A 25,810-nucleotide genomic window follows, 5' to 3' on the forward strand; every position below is an offset into this window, starting at 1 on the left:
TGAAAAAAAAAATATCAGGGAGGAAGAAGATTCTGGATGGATTATCTTTATTTATGTTAAGAGACTTGAAGGCAGGATTAAAACAGGCAGTCAAAGAATGTGCTTGGCTGCCAAACAAGTAAAGTGAAATATAAGATCCATATGGCAGCATATTAGGCAAATAAATAGGAAGATTTATTAATTACTGCTTTTCATCAAACCATCTCTAAAGAATTACCAGAAATCAAATGTTACGAAATTGGTAAAATGAACTGTATACTACTGGATTAAAAAAAAGGAAAAAAGAAAAAAAGAAAAAAAATCTTCATATACTTTGTGATTGTACAAATTTCAGAGATTATGTTCTTGTTTTGCCATCATAATGTGATTTTAAATTATACGGTTTAGGAAGAAATACTTTCTTTTTCAATTTCTGTTTTGTCACTGGGATAAAAATATGCACTAGTTCTTTTACTTTCAAAACTGTTACGGTATTTGTTTCATAAAGCAGTATTACAAAAAGAACTTAATTATATTTTTGTTGTGTTTTTCTTTATTGAACCCTTTGCCTTTGATAAGTACTAATCAAGTCACAGCACTGAAATGAATCCCATGGCTGGGTTTACCTGGTTTAACAGGCTGCCCAGGGCAGCGGGGGAATCACCATTCCTGCCGGTTTTCAGAAAAATGCGTGGATGTGACGCGTATGGACATGGTTTGGAGCTGGGCTTGGAAGTACTGGGATAACAGTTGGGCTCAATGTTCCTAAAAAGCTCTTTTCCAACCTCATTGATTCTCCGATTCTGTTCCGGGGACAGGGGGATACAGAGCGCTGTGTTCTGCGAGCAGGGGGCTACAGAGCGCTGTGTTCAAGGAACAAGGGACTACACACCGCTGCGTTCGGGGCACAAGCGGCCCCGGGGCGCTGCGTTCGGGGCACCAGCGGGCGGCTCGGGCGCTCGGGGCCGCTCCGTGCGCTCAGCGCGGGCGGGCGGGCAGTGCCGCTCCCGGAGCGGCCGCCAGAGGGCGCTCCCGCCGCCGCCCGCCTCTTCCTGCCCGGGCGACAGTAGGAGGAGTTCCCGGCGGTCCCCGCGCCTGACAACTACATCTCCCGGCTGGCAGCGCGCCCCAAACGGCCGCCGGGCGCTCGTGACCACCGGGCGGCCAATCGCGTGCGTCCCGGGGCCTTTACCCGCCCCCGCCCCGCCCCGCGGTGCGTCCGCGATCCGAGCGCTCTAAGATGGCGGCGGTGGAGCCGGTGAGTGCCGCGTTCCCTTCTCCCGCCCGCCTTTCCTTTGCCTTCCTCCCACCGCATCCTTATCCTCTTCCTCCTCGTCGAGGCGCCGCTCCGCCGGCCGCGACGGGCGAGGGCGCGGCGGGGGCCCGGCCAGGCGAGCGGGCAGGCAGGAAGGAGGCGGCTGGCCGGGGAGGCCGGCGAGGAGCGCACGCTCGCAGGGGCCGGGGCGGGGGAGGGGGCGGCGGGCGCTGTGGCTGTGCCGGCACCGCCGCCCGGTGCGGCGGCCGCGGCTCCGGCAGGGCCCGGCGGGAGCGGGGCCCGCCGTCCGGCGGCGCCCATTGTGTGGCGCCCCGCCCGCGGCCCCGGCGGCCGCCCGGCCCGCCCGGCGCATGTGGCGCGGTGGGGGTGGCCATGTTGGTTCCCGCCGCCGCGGCGAGCCGGGCGGCGAGGGGCGGCTCCTCTGGCACCGGCGAGGGCCGCGTTCCCGGCACGCTGTGCCCCGGGGAGAGGCGCCGCGGTGAGGGAGCGCGGGGCCGGTAAGTCACAGATGCGCTGCTGGGGCAGCCGCGACAGCAGCCCGGCTGGGGAGCCTCGGCAAATGAAATCGTCTTTGCCAGGTTGTGTCATCTTTTATCCGAGGGGTGTTTGGTTCTTTTTCTTTTCAGACCTTTTATGATAATTCAGTGCTTTTTTTTTTTTTTTCCAGGTGATAAGTTATGTTCATGGTATTATGCTCGGTCTTACAAATGTAGCCCCAGCCTGCACTTCCATAATGAGCTGGAGCAGCTGGAAGTGATCCAAGTACAGTTGTTATTCTAATCCCACATGATTGTGTATCATGAGGAGAGGACAGCAGAAGACTCTGTTAGGGTTACAAGAAAACACAGTTAAAGAGGGCTGGTGTCTTGCTGCTGTGCATACCAGCTGTGACCAAATAGCCAGTGTGCTGTTTGGGGAGGCTTTGTAACATTTAGACAAAGTGAACAAAGTCTGAAAATTAGTGTTTTTATATAAAGACTAATTTTGCCCTTTTGCGTTAAGGACACTAATTTTTCTCTTAATGGTTTTCTTCTGTGGATCAAATCCCATATTTTTACCTACAAGGAAGAGATTGAAGTGGGTCAGCACTTATAAATTGCACGGCAGCAGTTGAGTACAGGGAGAGTGTCAGTTGTTAAGAGTGCAGGACAGACCACCAGCAGCGCCCTTCCCATGTTCTTCGACCAGTGCTAAACACTTGTTTTCACATCCAAAAGCCAATCTTTGACTTGTTGCCTGCATATCTGAAGACGAAGGCTTCCTCTCAGTGCAGTGCTTTGTGGTGCCTGTGGAGCTTAGTAGGAATTGCAATAAATAATTTGCAATATGGGCTTTAGAAATCGAAATTACTCTTAAGGCCTGTGCATTGTGGCTTTCTTTGCTGTGCTGCTGGGACAAAAACTGTCTTTGCACCATTTTCTCCATTAACTCCATCTGCGCGTTGCGGTAGATCCAGGCCTAATGTAGCAGAAAGTAAACAATTGGTTTTGTCATGCTGTGTCCCAGCAAGATTGATTGCCCAGATCCTGTTCACCCTGAGTAGTTGTGCTGAACTCTTAAAAGTAGAAGATGGGCCAACACTCACAAGAGTTCAAGTAATTAATGCAGTTGTTGAATGTTGTGCCGTAGCTGCTGTGTGTTCACATTCAGGAGTCAGCTATCACCTGTGCTTGCTTATTTTCAAATTGAAGTAAATAACAAAGTCTTTGTTAATTGTCCTTGTAGGTGGCTCCCTTCTCCTGCCTAAGCATAAAGTTAGACTTGTGTAGTGACTGAGGTCAGAGGTGTTGCAGAAATACTGCGTGCTTTGCAGCTGAACAATTTAATTGCATGTGCGGTTAGGGATTACCTCTTCATCATAGGAAGGCCCCTTTCTGTTGCTCACCTGCAAAATCTGGACGTGGGTTTGTAGAGATGTCATCTGTAATGCTTTCCTGGTGGGAGAGCGTGTCTTGGGAAATGAAAATACAACTGAGTGTGGGTTTGTTATTGGGTTTTTTTAATACAGGCTTCTACTAAGGTCAGTGATGTTTCTAGTACTGTCATGGTTTCAAAAGTAGCATGCATTGAAAGTTTTAAGAGGCTTGAAAAATGTTTCAGACTGTTAACAAATACAGAAACTTGAGTTGAGAGTTCTGTAGAGAGTCCCATAATAGTTGTCAAAAAAGTAAGATTATTCTATATAAATACAGACCAATTGCCACAGTGGTTTATTTCTCCACTGTAAGGAGGGCATAAACCTTGGCAACATTGACAAGTTAAAATTTTCTGGTTTTTTGTGATGTTTAGGTTTTTCTTTTAAAAATATTCAGATTAATTTTTGAGAACATGCAGACATGTCGCCTGTTAGAGTGCTCATACAGCCTTTGAGGATTAAATGTGATCAGGTAAAACCATGCAAAAGTCCACCACAAAACCAGTAGTAATGCTTTAGTAAAGAGTAGTTCACCAAAGGTGACTTTAAAATGTGTCTGCACAAAGCCTGTAACTTGTAGATCCATATGAATTCTCATCCCTCATTGAGCAAATTGGAAATGGCATCGTGGTTCTATTGTATTTTTTCTTAATGGCAATTATTGATATAAACACAATTCTTGTAAGTTTAACTCTGCTTTTTTTAGTGTGCAATAGTGACATTGCAGTTATCTGTAATGTGAAAAGTGTTTGAGAGGGTGGGAATCAAAACTTTATTTAAATGGAAATATTATCTCAAGGGATCACAAGCATAATGGTATAGGACCTTAAAATTCTGGGAAGTTCATAATGGCTCCTAAAATTTAATGTAGGCTGAAAGGTATTTATTTTGCATTATTTGCAGACAGGTGGCTTGCTCTTGTTGCTGAGTATTTCTGCTGTAGAAGTCAGTGACCCACTGTGTTTGAAGGCAATATAGCATTAAGCTGCAGTATTGTGAACACAGTTGCTTGCTCGTTGCATTTTTCTGAAATGATACAGGATAGATGTACCTTTCATGCTGTTTTAGAATTGAGAATATTTATCATAAGCTTTTGAATTTTAAATAACATATGAGTGAATATGGATCTTCCTCTAAGAGGAATATATTGGATATCTTGTAAATTTTTTGAGATAAACACTTTTCTGAAAGCAATTTTGAATAATGCATTTCACACAGCATATAAAATACCAAACTTATTTCAAGGAAATGCATAAAAATAGCATATGAAATCAAGCTGTGTTTCATTACTGGTACTACCGGCAGGTGTGGAGGTACATGGGAAACTTTTTGATGGAAAAAGTGTGTCCTTTTTGGCAGCTTTGTAAAGATTAGTTTGAATTTTGAGGAGATAGAGGGGAGCATTAAATAAGGGATGTTGGTAGAGTGCCTGCATTGTGAAAGAGAAATCCATTAATTCACAATGTGAATTAATGTGACTTTTTCCTCAGATAAATTGTCTTTCACTTTTGAAATATTCTATAGTCAAGGTTAAACTTGAGATTAGAAGCTGTTTATTATCTTGCAGTAGTCCTGGTTTCTTGAAGTTTAAAACCTGTTCCTGTATAGGACATTGGTGTTAGGAAGGTGTGAGTGTGTGATGTGCAGATGTGAGTGTGCTGTAACATGACTGTTGTTAGTGGCCTTCACCTGCCAATTGTCCTTGATTCTATGTAGTGGATGTAAGGCAGAAAAGTTTTAACTGTTTCAATTTTTTTTTTTTTTAAGTAGAGGTCCGTTTCTCTTGTGTTCTGAGCTATTCATCAGATAACTTGTATGTACGACATCCTTTGCAATCACTGGGCACAGCAGTAGTATATCCAGTACTTTTTCTTTGAAGGCCTCTCTTGACCATTCATACATTAAATTCTTTTCTGAAGATTGAATGTGTCTTAAATTTTCAGCACATATAAAATGCTGTGTTGAACCAGGGGCTCGGTATACTTGCAGAACATGGAGGTCTTTTGTGTAGGAGTGTTTGGGGAGACTGGAGCCTTTTGTTCTTTGAATCATCTGAACTGTTCTCCCCAGAAGTTTTGGGAAGTTTTCTTGTCTGAGTGCTTTAGAACTGACAGAATGTTGTTGTATGTGGAAACTCATCCCATGGGTAGATTTTGTGTTCCAGTAGCAAAGGCAGCAGCAGAGTGCAGGCTGGGGTGAGAGGTGTTAGTACAAGGGCAACTTGCTTAGGCAGCTGCAAAACCCACAAAGATACTGAGGTGGTGGGATATTCCTTGTAAGCTGTTTGCTAACGCTAGTTAGAAGTTTGTGAGTTAAATGGCAAAAATCTGATGGGCATTTTCATGGGTACATAAACCATTTCGCAGAAGTCAAGAGGACTGTAAATAGTCTATCTTTTAAATCTGAGGTGATATTTCCTAGAAAACCTTTGACCATGGAGGAAGTGTGTGACTTTTTTACTTAGTCTTTTATTCCAGTTCTCCTGTACACATGTACACTTCTGTTGGAAAGTGAGGGGATGTCACTCAAAATCAGGTTTCATCCTTCTGTTCTAATAGTGATTGCCTTTCTAAAGATCTCTGGTGTTCTAAGTAATGATGAATGCAGTTACGATAGTTGCTCTCTATTACACCTTGCTGTGTCAATAGTAGCAATCCTTTCTTTGTCCTGGTGTCTGGAAATCTGCTTCACACATTTTAATTGGTAACAGGTGGCTCTTAGTACCTCTTTTCCAGTTGCTATTACATGTATTACATATGATTTTTACCACTCTACATTCATTCCTCAGTTGTGTGTCAAATTATCACTTGGTTTGTTTTCTTACAGAATGTAATAAATGCTTGTGTGTGTGCTTTTTTTAAAATTTTTTTTGTGTCCAGGATGTTTTGAAATAAATAGCTCTTGAATTTTGTGCTTTGGAAATTATCCTAACTGTAGTGTCATAGCAGTTACCCACAAGACACGTAAGCACCAGCAGATAGTAGAAATTGTTTTTCCCAAGACATCAGGTAACTGAGGCATGCAGTTTTTTCTTTTTTTGGAAACCCTAAACAAGAAGGTGAAAACTCTGGAATGTAACTTATTTTGGTTTAATGTCAAGAAGACTTGGAAAGCCTCTTCCACTAATTAATTCTCTTAGCCTTCACCAAGAGCACGTAATAGTGCCAGGGTATGTCCTTTTGGGCAATAATTGTTGCACTCCAACTGGACTTGCTGAACAACTTCTGTAGACAGCTAATGACGTGAATGTGGTCTGGGCAGCATCTGAAAGCCCTCGGTAAAACCTGGTCAAGCTGCTTGTTCTCCTTAATAAACAAACCTGATGAAGCAGTTTTTATTGTAAATGCTTTGTTTCCTGTCCTGGTGACGTGCACACGTTTCTTTGATATGTTGGTCATTATGAGCTGTGGAGAAAGAGTAAATAACACCAATTAAATTTGCAAGTGTCCGAATCCAAGTAATTGCAGATATACAGAGTCATTAAATGCTGAGTAGGCAAATGCTTCATGGACTTCTGCAGGCTGATTCCTACATCAAAAACCATGTGGGTGGTGAATAAATGTCACTTAATTATGTGCCGTCTTGTGTATGAGAAGTGGGATTGGCCATGCTTTCCAGTTTATCTGGTAATACTACCCTATTTTATTACTTTTTAAAGCAGCCAACTCAGTGGTTACTTAGTGTATAGAGTCAATTTTAGGTTAGAGAATACATAAGTTATGAGCAATGTTTAAGTATTATGAAGGATTTTAAATAAAGTAGTCCAGAAACTGTAGATGGAGTCAGTGTGACTTTGGTTAATAGCGTTGCAATTGCAGTGTTCCAAGCTGTGAGTTGCTAAAACATGGACATTAATTCCTGTGGTATTTACAGAATAGAATTGTATGCAATTTCTTGTAGAATTTCTTGGATATCAGGACTTTAAATGGACTTTAAATACCAATTAACAAACAGACATAGTTTCTATTTGACAAATAACGGGACGTGCTTTGGTATACAAACATTTCATTTTGGTACTCAGAGCAGTGAGATAAAAGTAGGATGAAAGGAAAGAGGAGCTGATAGTGATTAGCCAAGCAAAAATCAAAGTGGTTATTTTTCTGTTTTCCTTGATGGTTGTGGGAAACAGAAGGAAGTGAAAATAAGCTGGTTTAGGCTTCTCTCTGAGGCCAGCCAGAAATAGTGTTCTTTAATAATAAGTTCTGTGTGTAGGCCTGTAGCTATCCTTGATGGGGCAGCCTGGTGCTGGAAAAAAGGTCTCTTCTGGTGGCATAGTTTTTGAGGGCAGTGGCACTGTCCTGGGTCAAGGTCATAGTTAGGTGGGCCCTGGAGCTGAGCTGTCATTCTCTTGTTTTGGACAGGAGCTTGAAATAATGGTTAGTCTGAGTTTCATGAATGCCATGTAGCTTTCAAAATATCTAAAGAGACTTGATATTGTGGTGGCTTAAGTAAAATGCATGTGCTGACTCAGATGTCTTTTGTTTGTCCAAAACCAGAATTTCATGTAGTTTTGTGAAGGATGATTATCAGTGTACCAGGCAGGTGCTGAGGCTCATTGCATTTTTCTTTTTGTCTGAATGTGCTACCTTAATCCTTTCTAATGTAGTCTTTTGTTAGAAGTTATGAAGCAGTTTAGCCCTGCATGTGCTCAGTGGCTTTGTATTGATTCTTCCATTTTATGTAGTTGTGATAATTCTGGAAGAGTGACCAGGGAGACTTTAGGATTAGCTCTTTGTATGTTGAAAGCTAGTTGCTGAGCAAACATGAGATTCTCAACTGAAGTTGTTTTTGGAAGATACTCTGCATCTGGATTCAGCAAGAGTGAGTCTGTTTGATGTTAAAATTCCTAGTGTAATAGCATTTGTAAATCAGTTGTGAATACTAGATGTCACAGCTGCAGAGCATTGTGACTGAAAGCAAGCTTTATCACAAAACCTAGTGCTATTCCAGAATATTAGCAGAATTTTTCTTACTGTATTTGCAAATGTGACTTTTCTGAATTTTCTAGTTAGAAGCCCCTGAAGGAACCACACTTAAATTTTAGGTGTCTGTACTTGTTTCTTTGTAATACAGTACAGATACTGTGAAGGAGGAGCTGTTGAAGTGCTTCCTTGGTGAATTATAGAACTTCTGTGCACTGTCTTGATTGTTCAGTGGGAGGGTTTTGTGTGATTAAAGATGAATGATGCCAAAAATAAGTGGGGGTAACACTAAGAATTCTATTCCAGATAGAATTTGAGGAACTTAAGATGTTTTTTTGAAGGTCTGCTTAGCTTTTTATAGTATTACACTGGAGGAGATGTGACAGATTTTTCAACACTGTGCTTCTGTGGGTTTGTTAGTGATGATCCCTTTGGGAGATCCTCAGAAAGCATTTAGTTTTATTTAGAGGAAGGGAATTGTGCTATTGTGCTGTGTAAATCAAAGCACTGGCCAAGTGCTCCTGTTCGATCTTGACATGTCAGTTTCTTCACTGTGAATGCAGGTGCGTGTGAGTGTTCTGAAATGTCATGAGGTGTTTTTCTAGGTGGGCTGTTAAACTGAAGCATACTTGATTATTTTCAACCATAAAGGAGTAACTCTCTGATGTAAAGCATAATATCATGCTTATTAATGCTAAATATACTGATAATGAAAAGAAAATCCCTGTTAAGACAGGTGTTATCCAGGAGAGTTTGCCAGCTGGGTCTGTGAAGAGAGAGCAGTGTTATCACTTAAAATCCAGTTTTCAACAGCTTTGGTGTGATAAATGTATGTGGAAATCTGGAGTAGAAGTAAACTGTTCCATTAATTAAATTGCTTAACATTACTTAATTCACTCCTATGTTATTTTTTTTCTGTTAAAACAGCAAAATTTAAATTAATTTTTAAATACTACTCTTATGATGCCACACTTGGAAATGTCTAGAGTCTTTGGTTCTGCTGTACTTAGCTTTTATTTATATTACTCAAGTGCTTTTTCTTTCATGGGGTCAGCTGTATAGGCATTTTTGTGTTAGCTCTTGGGAAGGACCTACAGTCCTCATTCTGTGTTTCTGTAATATTCTGGCATGGATTGCAGGTTAGGGAGGGATGGTGGTTACTGGCAGGGACACTTGGCCCCACAATAAAGTTTTGTATTCCCTGGTTTGAAGGAAAGGCATTAGAATTTCAAATCTGGCACAGTGACTTCTCAAACTGAATGACAAGCCTGAGGGGGTTTGTGTGCAGAGAGAATATAATTTACTACTTTATGTTAAAGTATATTTAACATTTCTAGAGCTGTCTCTAAAAAGTTGAAAAATAACTCTTGAAATCAATCTAATACATACTAAACCAGTAAGTGCGTTTATTTCACTTGGGAATTTGAGAACTGATGTGTTTTCAAATTCTACTGTTTGGTTCATAATGATGTTGCAAATGTAAAGATAACTGTGCTACTAGATGCTTGCAGTAGCTGATTTTAGATCTGAGAATTTTAATTTTATCTTCTACTTGTAGTAATAGATTTTTTTTTAATAACAGCCTGTACACCTGTTTCAAATGATGCTTTGTCAAAAGCTGATAAAAACTTTCATTCTGAAGTTACTATTCTCTGAATTTTAGATGTGCATATTCTAGATAACATAGATCGTGTATTTCTACAATAGCACTCAAACTATTTCAAGATTAAACAAGTATGTATAGTAAACCATTTTGGAGGCAAATTACATAAGAAGCAAATCACTGTACAGCAGAATGCAAATTCCTGAAGTTAGTGTTTATTGCAAGACCTGTTCAGATGTTGAAGAATAAAGGGATACAAATTGTGCTTCCATTATGCAATGTGGGCCCGCAATCAAGATAAATTATAGATACTCTTAGCTTTACCCTTTCTAAAGTAACTTTAGAGAACTAAATTACTTCTATAAAAATTGTGAAGGAATGTTTAATAACTCCTTTCTTCAAACAGGAAACTACTCCCAACCCCCAACCTGCAGAAGAGGAGAAAACCGAGCCAGCACCTAGTCAGGAGGTTGCCAGCCCTGAACAGTATATTAAACATCCACTACAAAACAGGTAAATGGTACAGAAACTGATTTTAGTTTTGCCAGGGATAGAAAAATGCCTGTGGCTTTGAAGCTCTTGTTGACCTTACATTCTCCAGCAGTATTTTGGGAATTCAGTGGTTTTTTGAAGGCTTTTGCAGTGGGGTTGCAAAGTAAGGAGAATCTGATCCAGATATTAATATTCAGAGTCTTCTTCAGGTAGTGCAGTTACAGAGGCTGAAAATCTTTGCAGGTTTTCAAAATGCAGCCAGGTACTTTGAAAGAGCACGACTTGGCTTTTAGTTGGAGGCAGGCAGAGCTTTTGTTGATTTTTGTCTGGTGTATTTTAAGAGGCTGATGCTGAGGTGAAGCTGCTGCCCACTAGAACTGGGAAACCTTGCATTCTGCCTTGTACTTGGGTAAATTAAGGTGCCGGTGTTAAAAACTTGTAGGTAAAATTATTTTTTCAAGTTAGTGAAATTCCAGCCCTCTTAGAACTTCAAAAAGACTAGCTTGGAAGTAATTTTCTCCAAGTGAGTTGGTGAGTTACTGTGGAATGCTCAGTACTTACTGTTGGCAGGTACCTTTTACCAAGTGAAACCTTACTCTTAGTTTCTAAGTTTTGAGCAAGCGTGGAAAACAGTACTTCCCTGTAGTGCTATGGTGCATGTATCCCATTTTCCTTGTTGTCTTTCACCTTCCATCTTCCTTCTCTTTGTTCTAAACACCTTGACTAAATTGATGCTAACAGTTCTTTACGAATGTTAGTGAGGCTATTACTGGAATGGAGTAAACTTTTAAAACTCAGTTTGAAATGTCAGGAAGGGTCTCAGAACAATAGATTGACACCTGGTGACTTAAAGCTCTCTGCTGAGAGAAGATAAATATAGCCTAGTGCTAACCTGAGTTATTTCAATGCTACTGAAATGATCAGAGTGGGAAAAAACCCAACTGTTTGATTAAATGCCTCATTAGGTATCCTTTTCTAGCATTTTAAATTGCTGTAATGCTTTTTAGATTCAGAAAGAGCATTTTTGTGTGAAAGGTTCAATTTTGTCTTGATATTTGTACTCAGCAGAGATGATGTTTTTTAATTTAGTCTCATCTTTATATATGCTACTATTAAAACTTGAAATAATCAATTTGCGGGGGGGGGGATTTGAGGTGGTTGCCATTAGTAAGCTTAATGCAGCTTGCATTTTAAAATTTATGCTTTCCTAGTATGTGAGTGCTTGGGAAGCTTTCATGTCATACATAGCTTTGGAGTGATCTAATTTGCTTATGTAACCTTTACAAGGAAATTACTGGCTAGGGAGCCCAGTTTGAATTGTTGGTGTTGTTTTAGACCATAATCAGTTGTTTGTGGTAGGGGATTGCAGTTTAGCAGTGAGAGCAAGGAGAAATATCTGAAGTTTAGAGTCTTTAAAAGAATTCCAAAGCTATTTAAAATATTTACCTAATGGGTTGATAAAGTCTGCCACGATTCTTGTGATGAAAGCACAAACATTGTTAGTCTGGAAGGAATTGATCGTGTAGCTTATTTATAAAAGCTGACTTCATGCTCATAATATATTTAAGTTTGCAATTAGTTTGAATATAACAATAGAAATAATTCCATTTTTAATATACCTTAATTTCTATATATTTTTATTTTGTTCTCCTTCAGATGGGCACTCTGGTTTTTTAAAAATGACAAGAGCAAAACTTGGCAAGCAAATCTTCGTCTTATCTCAAAATTCGATACTGTTGAGGATTTCTGGGCGTAAGTAAAGATTTTTCAATCTGCATGATAATTTTGGGATTTGTAGGCAAAGCTTATGTCCAAGTCAAAAAACCCATAAAGTACTCCATTAACTGCAAATTCTTCTGTGTAATCTGAAATATTTGCAAAATTGAAGGTGAATTCTGTTGAAGAAAATGCAAATGGAGTTCTTCATCCTTAAAATGTACATTGTCTTGCTGAAGCACTGCAGCACTGCTTATATTCACGTGTATATAACAGACATGTAGAACATTTAATTTGTGCAGTAGCTATCTCATAGTAACATGAACCTGTAAATTTTGGTGGCCAACTGATTGCCACGTCATGGCCCCACATTTTCCTCTTTGATTAATTTGACCACTGGCTCATGTTGCATGTTCAAGGGTGCCTGAATTTGGAGCATGGTAGTTGACTCATGCAGATTTATGGCATCCTTGAAAAAAATTTGTTAGTGGTTACAGAAGAAAAGACCTTCATTCAAAGTTGAAGGTCTGTGAGAGTGGTTAGGCTCCAACAGCAATAAGAAGTCCCTGAAGGTGGGCCTGTGCTTTCCAAACACTTGCTTCAATCAAGATATTTGCCTGCCATAATGCTAAAAGATGGAGAAAATGCAAAGTGCTGTGAAATTGAGAGCGGGGGGAAAAAGTGTCGTACATTTGATCTTAGTGTTTTATGCTGCATTGAGTGATAGGGTTCTTATTTTTGTTGCGTACTTTTTTTGGATGTGATCCCTATGGAGGGAGATGGGGTCTGAATGTAGTAATAGGACCCCTCAGTGACCCAATTTGCAGAGGGAGGAAAAACGCTTCAGCCTTTTCAGTAACTTTATTGGCGAAGTCCTGACAGGGAATGGGATTCTGGGCTTGTAACCAGCTTTCCCATCCCCCCCATCCGTGTGGGGATGACTGCAAACTGTGGTTTACTCAGCTGACAGTGGTGGGGTAGGTGATGGGCAGCTGAGTTGTTTGAAGCTCACTACTCAGGTTGGTTAAGGGTAAGTTTTTGAGCTTCTATAACCAAGATAGTCTTGGTGATTAAAAAGTGCGTAATCTAGATGTCTGCAGGGAAGGTATCAAATCAGCCACCAGCAGTTAAGTTACACCTCCTTTGTGTCTGGAGTGGGAAATAGGTGTGTTGTTCTGGGGAGAAAATCTCAATGTCAAGGTAAACTTTAAAAGAGGTAAACTGTTAAACTTGTAACTGGTGTTACAAATTCCTGTGTGTGATTTCTCATTGTTAAAACATCACAGTAACCAATTTTCTTTTTGTTGCTGAACTATGCCTCCATATTGGTTGGTCTTGGGCTACAGGTTGCTGTAAAATGTGCAGGCCTCTTTCTGAAGTCTGACCTGCTGAGGTGAAAAAAGGCATCTAACTCCTTGTTTGAGGAGGAGACACTATGTACTCCTTTGATTGTTTTTCTGAATTGCGCAGTTGTAAATTTAATTCTGAATAAACATTTTATTGTCTATCATCTGTTCTTGCCTTTTGAGTCCTTAATTTGAATTACCAGGCCTACAGCATTCATACCTAGAGTGCTTTATAAAATAGCAAGGTTGAGCATTTCTTCTAAGAAAAACTCTCAGCAGTGTGAGTAGCCCTAGAAATATAAACAATTATCCTTATTCCATGAATGTATTGAATGCTCATGGACACAGAACCTCTTGCCATGAAAGCTCAGTGAGTTATGTTCCTAATAGCTTTGAACTTCAGTTCTAAACCTTAGAACTAGGTTTAAAAGAAGCTTTAGAAATTAGTTGAAAAGCAGTTGTGGGGTTCATATTCCATTTTGCTGCTTCCAGCCTAGAGCATCTTAGTACGGATACTTTTATATTGTTAAAAAAACACAAAAGAAATAGGGTTGCTTCTGAAATAACTTTATTGCTCCTTAATTTTTTGGCTTTGTTTGGTCATATGTCCTAAATTTTTTAAGACTTTTGTACCTTAAAACAATGCTCAGTTTCTAATCCTGCTTTTTTTTTCCCTTCCAATAGTTTATACAACCATATCCAGCTCTCTAGTAATTTAATGCCTGGTTGTGACTACTCGCTCTTTAAGGTAGGCTTGTTAACATTTTTTCTTGAGTTAAGGATGTTGATGGATGGTTTCCTGGCTAAGCAAAACAGTGTCCAAATATTTCACTTAAGACATTTAGGAACATGGTTGAGAATGTCATAAGGGTGTTAATTTTTTTGAGGAAGTCCCAAACATTGTCTGAAAATCAGGTTGTCACTACTTCTGAAATTGCAAATATTTGCTTTAACACATGTTACAGACAGTAGATTTTAATCTGTGACTGTATTAGTCTTCATTTTACATTTGAGATGTTTGTGCAAACAATTAAGTGTAACTTTTTCTAATATAAAAGGTTTTCCAGTACTGTCACTTGATGTGAAATGAGCTTAAATGTCTGTGGGAGGCAGCAGTGTTGCCCTATATTCCTTATGGGTGCTGCTAGCCAGGTGCACAGTACTCCTATTAATTTTATACTACCAGGTAAATGCTGTATTACTTAAGCATGAAGTAGAAAAGTGCACCCAACATGGACAATAAGAATATGCTGAGGAAGTGTCCAGACTAGTGAATTGGGAAAGTGTACATGAAATCATGCCTCACCTGGGGTGAAGATCTCAATTGGGGCTCTAAGTTAGAAGCACTACCAAGAGGTTAGGATTTATCATGCAGCTTCCTTTCTGGATTCCAGCACCTAAATAGTCCCTGATGTGCCTGGTTCCTCCTTTGCTCATAAAATGTAGCCACAGGCGGGGGCTCCTCAGCGGACTGTGTGCATTTTGTAGACCCAGCAGCTTTATGTAGTGAAGAGGTGCTGCTGCTTGCGTTTGGAAAGGTAATGGTATTCTGAGTGACTGAGAAAGCTTATTAGAATTTTAAGAAGCTGTAGGCCCTTCAGAGATTAGGATATCTATGGATAATGCTTGTGTCAATTCTTAATTTGTGTTTTAAGTACGTGTATCTGTTTTGTGTTTGCTTGTCATCAAGTAGTAATAATTGTATAACTCGTGGAACAGGTATAGAATTGGCAACTCTTTCAGGCTTCTGGGCAATCTCTTACTGCTGTCCTTCAGTTGTGACCTCTTAAGAGGTCCTCTTAAAGGTGATGAAGTAGTTTAAGCTCTGCAGCTGCCAGTGGGGGTGTTATATTTAAAGTGAGATGACACCACTCCATCCTGCCTGTTGAACACTTAGTTTTCAGCTGTAAGTTTTGTCGTGCAATTCTTAGTGGACGGTTCTTACAGAATTCCTCTGTAAATTAGACAGTTACTTTTTTAATGACTTTCTGAAGTGCAGCATAGCTGGTTGATAGGGGAGCAGTTGCTGGCTACTTTGCTGTATCAGCACATACCGAGTCACTTAATTCAGTGCAGGGCCACGGGCAAAATGTGCATCAGATATCTTGCTTTGAAAGGGTATCTTGATTTTTTTTCTTTTTTCTCTCCAACAATGCAAATCCTCTCATTTTCACCTTGTATATCAAGGAAGTTGTTGAGAGAGACTGCCAAAGGTGTCTGTTTCAGTGAAATAATCTGTATGCATGAGTGAAGCACTTGGCTGATCTTACGCTGAGTACAAGACATAAAATAAGGACTCCAGATAAAATTAGCAGCGATGTTCTGGTTTAATGCAGGGCAAAGCAGGTAGTTGTCTTTGCTTGTTACCTCAGGATTTTTTAAAATGTAATATGTAGCTAAGACTTTTGTCTGGACTGTGATGCTTCTGTAGAACTAAAAATTCACTAGTGTGCACTTGTTGTTTTGGAAGTTTGGTGTGAGACAGTATTTCAGGACATTCTGGTATGTGTCTTAAACTATACACTTCTTTCTTTACTAACTGTTCCAGTCATCACTAGCCTTTTGGTGGCTCTTTAGGAAAAAGAGATGGAGTCTGATTTAACTTGTGGCCTTTCTTTGCAGGATGGGATTGAACCCATGTGGGAAGATGAGAAGAACAAGCGAGGAGGCCGATGGCTAATTACACTAAACAAGCAGCAGAGACGAAGTGACCTTGATCGCTTCTGGCTAGAGACAGTAAGCACCAGTGGCAGCTGAGGAGTCTTGTGTTTGTGTGAAAATACATTTAACTGATTTGATATTTGGGTGCTATGCTGTTCTCACTTCTTGGCAGCAGAGTGTCCTATAGGGTTTTATTGGCAGGCTGTATTTGAAACATGCTTTTTCAATTGTGCTCTTCATGTGGGTGTATTCTGTCTTAATTCCTTGTAACAGGGAGAGTTCTGTAGGACAGATGAAGCATTTCCGATGTAATGTACAGAACATTGCTGTTGAACTACTGTGAAAATACATTGTCTTGAGTGCAACTTGCTGGTTCAATTGATAAAACAATTTGTTTTACAAATACTCCTAAAAAAGTGAAAATAGTTTTCAGGATTTAGCTTTATTGAACAAGGGACTTTCAGATTTACTTTTTTTTTCTGTATTTATCTTATTGCTGGGGTAGGCAATAATAGTATGTTCATCCTGTATATACACACCACAAAAATACTACTTTTTTCCATTGCTCTTATTTCTTTGGAATATAATTGAATGGTAAATATATTTCTAGTGTGGATTGCAGTAAATGTATTGCAGAAAAATGTGTTGTCTGGGAACTGACCCAGAATAGCCTAAGACAGTCTAGTGTGATCTAGGATTTAGGGACACGGATTCCTGACAGGACAATGCACAACAGTCTTGGCAAATCTCTCATCTTTTGTCCCTGTTGTTGTGAAAGGCAAGGAGTATTGCACCCCTTTGAAAGGGGGAAATGACCTTCAGAATCAAAGCAGAGGTGTCCAAAATGTCTGAATTTTCAGGATCTTTGTAGTCACTATAGCTGCGATTTGAAGAGAGCATTACAGTATTGGGCAGTGTGACTCCACGTGTGCAAGTTAACATCCTGCTGCATGGACTTGGCTTAATGCATGTGTGAGTCCTGACTGCTAATAGCCATGACATATGGCTTGGAAACATGTAGATAGACTGTGCAAACTAAAGGCTAGAGGGCTCTGCTTTTTGCTTAGCAGTGAGCAATGGCACAGAGCCTAAATACCCAGGTGACTGTGATATGTGCCCTAAAATAACCCTGTCACTTCTAATGCCAGTAATTATATGCAACCAATTTTCTGCAATAGAAATCAAAGTCTTTACAACTCCCCTTTGGAACAAATTTTTATTATAATATAATGATCTTAACTGTGAACTAAACTTCATTTGAGAAGGCTTTTTTCCCTGTTGTGCAGCACTCATGAAAAATGTACCTGAGTAGTGTTTATTGAGCATGGTAGTTATCTTTGCTTGCATGTGAACTAAGACAGTTGGTCGATATTTTGCATGTTTGTGTGTGGTTTTATCCCAACCATTTATGGCTTGAATTACTCAGTGAGTGTGTGCAGCCTGCAGTTGGATGTAACATTTAAAGCATGTTTAGTTATACCTGATTTATTCATTAGCACACTTTGTCCTTTTTGCATTTCCTAGAGTAAACCAGCCCTTGTGGCTCTGATGGGTACTGGAAGACCCTGCTTTGTTTGAGAAGTTGCAAACATGTTGAATTTCCAAATGTTATAAGCGATACCACAAAACTGACATAACTGCAGTATAATTAATGTACCATGCAACTGAAGGAAACAAGTATCCATTTGCAGATTCAGTGTGCAGAAAGGTTTTATTTTTTTTTTTTAATTCAGCATAGCCCAGGCTAATCTGTGTCAAGCACAAGAAACCATTTGTTTTGAATGTCAGGGTTGCTTGTTTTACAAGTTGAAAGGTGAAGATTTTAAATACCACTTTTACAGTTAGCATGTTGCATGGGGCTGTGACCCTGCTTGGTCTGATGTTCCTGGCCAATTCCAAGCTTCACTGCTAGAAACTTGGGAGGAAGAATCTTGTGTTACTTGTGCACCTGCATTGGTGCATTGTATTGAACCCTGTTCAGGATCACTGATGCCCACTTTAGAGTTTATGGAAATGCTGAAGCTTCCTGTGTCGATAGGAGGTAACATTTCATTGGATAGCACTGTCTGGCTGCAGTCAGATTTACCTCTGAATTGATAGACTTCAGCATGGAAATGAAACCTTACGTACCTGATGTTGCACAAATAGTCCTTAACAGGTTCTTCCTAGATGATGGATAGAAACACCTAAAATTTCAGATTGGTCCATCTGTGTTAAGTGTACTGTAGAAAGAAGAATACAGTGCTTTAATCCTTCTCTTGTTTTGGATTGGGAGGATGGGGTGGAAGGCAGCACTGTGGAAATGATCAGCTGTGTCAGAGCTCACTGCAGGTGGCAGAGGAGGGAATGGAAAAATCAGACTGGAAAGAAGATGCCCTACTAGAGTATGTTCACTTGTAATATTTGGAACTTGAAGACGCTGCAATAAATAGAAAATGATTGTTGTGTGGCAAGTGGCTGTAGGCAGTAAAATGTGTTCCTCAGTCCTTGTGTACACTGAGTGCTTGCCTACAGAACAGGATTCTGACTCTGAACTGCTTTCTCTTTCACAGCTGCTGTGCCTTATTGGGGAGTCATTCGATGACTACAGTGATGATGTGTGTGGTGCTGTTGTTAATGTTAGAACTAAGGGTGATAAAATAGCAATATGGACAACTGAATGTGAAAACAGGGATGCTGTTACGCATATAGGGTAAGTAACGTGGTCGCTGCCTCTGCTCTGTGGAGTGTAACCATGTGTGTAAAGCCAGTTAGCTTGGTAGAGGAGGCATTTTGGGCAAGTGGAGCCTGTGCAGAGCTGTATCCCAAGCTTAAGTAACTGTGCCAAATTGCATTCAATTCCTCATTTCTAAACTACTGTGAAGGTAGTGCTGCAGTACAGAGTAGTTACTAACAGATGCCCATACACAAATCTTGGCAAAAATCGTCAATGAGGCATTGTAATTAACAACTGCAGGTAATGTGCAATCTGTTCCAGCCTGCCAGTTTGTAAAGGTGGGTAGTCAGAGTAGAGCATTGATAAAATTTTTTTCCAGGAAAGTGATGCTTACAAATAAGATAGGAAAGGAAAGGTTCTGCAAGTCTTAAGCACAGAAGGATGTACACAAATTTGGGGATGGGAGGGGCGGGGGGGGGGAGCTTTACAGTGATGTGCTGTGAAACTCTGCGGGTGTTTTCCTATGTTCTGCCTCTGTTTAAGTACAGATAGAGCAGTGCTGTTGATTTGTGGGTTATATGACCTGTGTGCTGTAGTCTTTAAGTTAAGCAACAGTAGTTATCTCAGATTGAGTCTGTGCTATGGAAAATGCATGTTGTGCTCCTAGTGTGTAGCAAGTATTACTGATTACACAGTTACTATTTACACAATTATGTGATTACAATTACTAATTACACAAGTATTTATTTGATTCTGTAGTACTGATGCTTCAGAATAACTTGCTGTTAAATTTGTCATTGTAGGCCATTTACGTTATGCAAACCAATGAAAATACTTATTTTCCTGGCTTAGTGCCTCTCTCTTAAGCCAAACTTGAACTGTCAGGCATACCAGCTTACTTTTTTCACTATCTGATGACTCTTTTGACACATGCCTTTTTTTGGGCCTTTAAGAATTTGTGTCTGCCTACTAACAATTTTATTATGCAGTCACATTTCCAGGCTCCAGTGGTAAGTGTTTAATAATAAACAAGCAAAGCTATGGTATTTGTGTTCTGCTAGCGCAGTGTTGCAGTAAACTTAGTAGGCATCAGACAGCATTTTAGAATGGTATAAACGATTACCTAAGGAGTTGACTCTTTTAGAGAACTGTGAAAAAATTAGGATTTTTGCAAACTGACACAAGTACCAAGGTAAGTTATGTTGCCTGCTTGCTCCCATATTACTTTAACTCTAGACAGGAGTGGCCATTAATGATTTGCATCTCTGTGCTAAGGAGCACTGTGTGTGTGTCTGTGTCTAAGACAGGTGCTGCTGCTTCTTTCTCTTAAGACACATTAAAGCTTCTGTTGGGTAAGGTGCCCATGATGAGGTGTTTGGGAGTCAGCTTTTTATCAGTAGTTAAAGGAAAGGCAGCAACTCTCTGCAGCCACGATGTGTCGGGTGATTAGAACTGACTGTTCCAGGGAATTGCTGTTTTCTTTGGTTCAGATGACTTTATCATCTCAGTAGTTCTGAAATTGTGAACCATGAGTTCTTCATAACTGTTTTGTTTCTGTATGTGAAAATACAGCTTTCTGGTTTAATGATACTCACATGAATGCAGTATAGAGTCCCTCCATTTTGCATTTATTTAGGCCTGTTAATTAATTTTTTTGAAGAGCTTGTCCTATTATATGTGGTAAGTCATTTTACAAAATTTTACGTGGGTTTTAGATGCAATACACTAGAAAAATCATATTTCAAGTCCTTTATTCGTATCTGAGAAATTGTTTCTAAATAGCCAACTCTTTTTTTTTTTTCTTTATGGTGTCCCCAGATCTTAAAAGCAGGTGTCCTGATACTAATTCCTTCATAAGGACTTTGCTTAAACTGTTGTTTTATTTCTTTTCCTCTCCAGGAGAGTATACAAGGAAAGATTAGGACTTCCTCCAAAGATAGTGATTGGTTATCAGTCCCATGCAGACACAGCTACTAAGAGCGGCTCCACCACTAAAAATAGGTTTGTTGTTTAAGACGACACCTTCTGAGTATTCTTTCATAGGAGACTGCGTCAAGCAATCGAGATTGGGAGCTGAACCAAAGCCTCTTCAAAAGCAGAGTGGACTACATTTAAATTTGATTTCCATTTAAATGTTGCTAAGATTTGTGAGAAGTCTCATTCGCCTTTGTCTTGTACTTCTATGTTCAATTTTTCTATTTTGGCTGAAGTAACCGTTACCAATTGGAATTTTAGTAAACTTCACCCCCCAAATCCATAAGTGTGTTTCTGGCCCACTCTGTAATAGCTTGGTAGAAACATTACTATTGCAAAAAAATAATTTGTTTATCCACAGTATTCAGAAAAGAAGTTGCATTTCTGTACCTGCAGGAAATTACTCTGTTTTACATTTGCATTGTATGCAGTAAGATTTTGCTGGTTTGGAAAAGAGTATGGTGCATACAGTTTTCTAGCAATTTTTTTATACAGCATCATCTTTGCTGTAACCTCTGCTGATGGCTGCTAGATTAATTTATTTGTTTTCCCTATTTGATAACATTAGTGATATTTTGATTTCAGTTGTTTTTGCTCATGTAACATTTGGTGAAGAATCTGGGAGTATGACAAAGGTGGAATAAACATGAATTTTGTGCATTCTTTGGTAATTTTTTGGTTTTTTTGTAACATCAGAGCTTTGCTACAGATTTATGCATTTCAGTCAAATCAGTGATCTTTTTGTGTGATTTCCTGAACATAAATGTGGATTTTTTTTTTTTTAATGTAACACCATAATTTACATTCCTTACTAGAAATAGTATGTCTGTTTTTGTATCTTATGCTGTATTTTAACACTTTGTATTACTTAGGTTATTTTGCTTTGGTTAAAATGGCTCAAGTAGAAAAGCGGTCCCATTCATACTAAGACAGTGTACAAAACTGTAAATAAAATGTGTACAGTGAATTGTCTTTTAGACAACTAGATTTGTCCTTTTATTTCTCCATCTATACAGCAAGTATTTGTACCTCTCGTGACAAGGCAGTCTCTACAGTGGCTTCTATTGTAGTGTCTTCCAAGAAAGATAAAGTCTGGAGCTATAGTCTGTTGAAACTTTTAATAAACCTATTAGATAGCACCCTAAATCAAAGTGGAATTATATCAATGTGGCTACTGTTCTTTCTTAGTGGTTGGTCTAATTGATCATGGTTTGTGTTGTTTTCTCTTTTGACTTCTGTTTTATGCCCAACCAAGAATTTAAAGGGTACACAGAAAGCTTTTTAGTTTCAGGTAGGCGCTACAGTAAAAGTGCTTCAGTGAGTGATTCTGCTCTAAGGATATAATGCATAAAGTACAAGTAGAGCATCCCAGAGACATGGCTGCAAATAAAAGTATGAGTGTCTAGATAGCTTGCTATTACATATGTCTGAGTAGTTGAAGCTTTGTTTCATTGTTTGAAAGTTACTCCAGAGAGCTGTTAGTTTGCTTGGAAGTTCACAGGATGAAGGAGAATTTGAGGGTCAAGTTCACTTATTTTGAGCAAAAGATGAGAGGCTTGTTCTTTCCACCTCTTAGAGCATGCAGCAAAATCAGTGTTTTATTGCTGATTTCTTGCCTTTTTTTTTTTAAGTGTGTGATGTACTTAAAAATCTTGCCAGGGCAGTGGAGCCTTTCTTCAGCTAAGTGTCAAGGCAAGTGCTTATTGGGGTTTTGATCTTTGTGGTAACTGATTAAAGCGAGTTTAGTCAGTGGCAGTGAAGCTTCACTTGCATCTGCCTGCTGAAGGCACTGAAGTATCTGTGTGCTGAAATAGACTTGAACACTTTTCCTGCACATTTGTTCAGAAATGTGTCATAAGGAGTGTATCAGACTGTGCCAAAAATGTCTGGATCATTATTACGGCCGTTTAATAGAAACACTTTGAGTAGACATTTCTATCCGAAGATGCTGTTCCTTCAGTATTGGTCATCAGCCAGGATATCTGTGAACGTGGAGAGAGCTGCCTATGCTGTTTTGTGTGCTGGGTGCTGTGGATTCTCGTGTAACTGGTTGCCTGTCTTGATTCAGCAGGTATGAGAACAAGTCAGGTTTGTTTAATAGGTCCATTGATAGTAGAATAGAGCAGTCCATGCCTGTCTCACAGCTTCAGCTAATCATCAGTAATGCTTGCATGCATGGGAATGTGAAGATGAATCAGCCTCCCGAGTGCTGACTGTGTGTGTGTAATTTGGGAGCATGGCAGCCGGGCTCCCTCAGAGGAGTGTTGCTGGAAGCAGTGGTAGTGCTGCCCTTTTGTAAAGAGCATTGACATTAATCTGAGTGCTGTTGTGAGAACCACGTGGTATTGGGTTTGTTCATTGCACTTCAAGACTGACCAGAGTATTACTTAGGGTAGCAGCATTTTGTTCATCTGGAAAAGTGATTGGTAGGTTTTACTGGTATGGCCTCAGGTTTTTGAGCCTGAACCTATTGAAGCAGCCAGCTAACTTGCACTGTAGTATGAAAACTGCAGGCAGGTTGATTTGAGGCTCTTTGCTGCTCACATAACAATTGCAGTACTTTTAGAAGACTTGAGAGGAAATTAGCTGGCATGGCTGCTTTATTAAACATACAGCCTATGCCTTTAGTTCATTTTTAGAGGAAGCAAATGACCACAAAACTTGTTTTCTCCAGCTTGCAAATCACTTTGTGCTGCATACTAATGTTCTTCTGATTATAATGGTGTAGTTTGTGTTTGTGTGCTGAGGGAAAAAGCTGAGAGCTCTCTGTTCTGTGTATTACTGTAACAGCCACAGGCTCAGGAGAGGACAAAGCAGTAAATGTTGAAGTATCTCCTATTGCTGCAGAATATTCAGTGTCATTTAACTCCCAGATAAAGGGGAGGCTGTTGTCAGTGTGTGTAGGTTTTAGTAAGCCTGGGAAGACTACAGAGTAAATTTGTAAAGCATCTTTTTGGAAGTGGGGTTATGTAGTACAAAACCAGAGCAAGGAAAGACAGCAGAAATTGCTGTGCTAGAAGAGGTGTAAGAATGTGCCAAAATACAGCCTGTGAAGATGGAGCAACAGATGAGGAATATGTGTGATTTGTCAGCTTTTGGGTATAACATTAAGTCTTGGACTGTGCAGTGCTTTTCATTGTCACTTCTGTTTGTCCTGCTGCACTGTCACTGTCTTGTCTATCAAGTTGTCTCTAGCTCAGGAAACTTAACTTCAATGTTATCCAAATTCTGGAAACTTGGGGTAGTGGCTTTGAGCTAAGCTTGGAGTGAGCTCAAAGCTTCCATCCTACCTAATGGAATCCTTTCTTACTAAATTGCTTGGAGAAAGTAGTCTGGACTCCATTCTGGGACTCTTACTAAATGCAAAGAAAAACCCAAAAAAACTAAAACTTTGCATTTTAGTCTCTGGAAGTGTCATGGATCTTCCCTTTGATATGTGGCCTCCCATGTTTCCAAGAAGCTTAATTTTTGAGTCTTAGCCTGATGGTTTTAAAACTAGTTTTTAATAACATCCTGTACTCAAGTATTCTGCCAGACAGTTAAGCTTGATAGTTAAAACCATAGAGTTTTCAGGCTGCCTGGCACTTGGCTGCCTGGCACTTAACTTTCAGATGCTTTGCCCTCTTGAAAACAGTCAGTGGTTTCTGCAAAATTTTTTTGCGAATAGGTTTTACTTAGGTCTTAAAATAACTTTTTTTTTTACTGCAGACTTTGTGCCTTTTCCCATTGGGCAAAAAACAGACAAATGGAAATGACATGACCAGGAGGAAAATAGGTATAACTATTTCATTTTGAGACATTTCATACCTGTCCATCTAAGTTCTTTGGAGGGTGGAAGTGCAGAGTGCATTAGCAAGCAGTGTGGAACCAGCCCTGTGGAAGGCACCTGCTGCACCTCTCCATCATCGCTGCAGAGCTCCAGGAGCTGTTTAATCCCAAAGGCTTGAACAAATGGCTTGGCCATTTTTGATGTCTTTGTGGGACACCCATTCACTGCAGCTGCTTGAAGAGATTTTCTGTCTTTTAGCTCTTAGAAGTTTTGTATTTTGCCAGAATTTGTTTTCAGGTATCTGGCTCTGGCACTGCAGCAAAGCCTTTAATAAGCACTTATATTCCTTCCCCTGTGATAAGAACCACGGTCACTCTTCCTCTTGCCTGGTGGCTGTCTGGCACTTTCCCAAAAGACTATGGGATTCCCTCCTAGCCTTTCTGTTTTGAAATAAAGCAGGTTCTGATGTCCAGAGCTAAATGCGAATTATGGCTGTGCACATGATGGTTGTTATGCTTCCCAGCATTAACTTGTTATTTTGTGTGATGCCTTAAATGTAAAAACATCCTAGCTGAAGTCTACCTGTTGGTATCAGTTTGCCTGCTAACCAAACAACTCAGATTTGTTTTTTTTTTTTATTCCCTGCTAGTACTGAGCGTGTGACAAGCTTAGCTGTGAATTTGTGGGGTTTATGACTGCGTGGGGTTTATGACTGCCTATGCTTTTCTTGTCTCCATTTTTCTAAATCCTGATGCTTTTCAAGCCTTACTAAAACATGTTTAATAAAGGGAAAAATTACACTGAGTCTAGTCACTGCTTTTTTAGTCACTGTGATACCATGGAGAATTCCAGGTGTTGCTAAACCCAGATAAAGACCGTGTGTGACTTCTTTGGCATAATAATCTGCTTATGGGATTTCATTTTTTATCTCTAGCCATGTAAGTATGATAATAGTGAAAATGATACTTGAAAGTGTGTGTGAATATATCGTATATAAAGCAAAAATTACTCATCTATTTTTTCAAAGTAGAAAACTGTTTTGTTATTTCTAAAAGGTTTCTTTGACTTTCTGTAATGAATTATTGGATTTTGCTTACAATAGGTAGTTTAGATCAATCTTTTTTTCCTATGTTGTGCCTATTATTGTTATCAAAGAGTTGGAGCCAGCCTCATAGGTCAGGTTTGGCATTCTTTGAAGTAAAGCTAGTTTTTGAGCCTTATCTTCCTCCATATGTACAGGGTAGTTTATCCTAGTGCATCTCACCCTGAGCCGTACAAATACGCAGAAAATATAATGGGAAATTGGAAGGTACTACTTTATTTCTGTAGTTTGAATGAAAATAAAGTTTCTGAGGAACTTATGTCTCAGCTTCTTGACTCTCTATGGGATGTAGAGAAATGCAGCTCAAACATACCTGAGTGTGGAACTACTTTGAAACCTGTGTTCTCTCTTCAGTTTGCAGCTTGTGTGTTGCTGGGGCTCCTGCTGCTCACCCACACA

General features: G+C 39.9%; 1 protein-coding gene across 1 annotated transcript; it reads left to right on the plus strand.

The window, feature by feature from the left end:
• Positions 1-1,191: 1,191 nt before the first annotated feature.
• On the plus strand, positions 1,192-25,611 carry EIF4E (eukaryotic translation initiation factor 4E). Its single transcript, XM_084204411.1, has 7 exons — positions 1,192-1,237; positions 10,102-10,208; positions 11,844-11,939; positions 13,934-13,997; positions 15,872-15,985; positions 18,463-18,602; positions 20,466-25,611. Exons 1-7 carry the CDS (start codon positions 1,220-1,222, stop codon positions 20,578-20,580), a joined length of 654 nt encoding a protein of 217 aa, XP_084060537.1. The 5' UTR covers positions 1,192-1,219; the 3' UTR covers positions 20,581-25,611.
• The last annotated feature ends 199 nt before the right edge of the window (positions 25,612-25,810 follow it).

This window comes from Fringilla coelebs (assembly GCF_963513975.1).
Source record: "Fringilla coelebs genome assembly, chromosome: 4".
In the NCBI taxonomy this organism is placed as follows: Eukaryota; Metazoa; Chordata; class Aves; order Passeriformes; family Fringillidae; genus Fringilla; species Fringilla coelebs.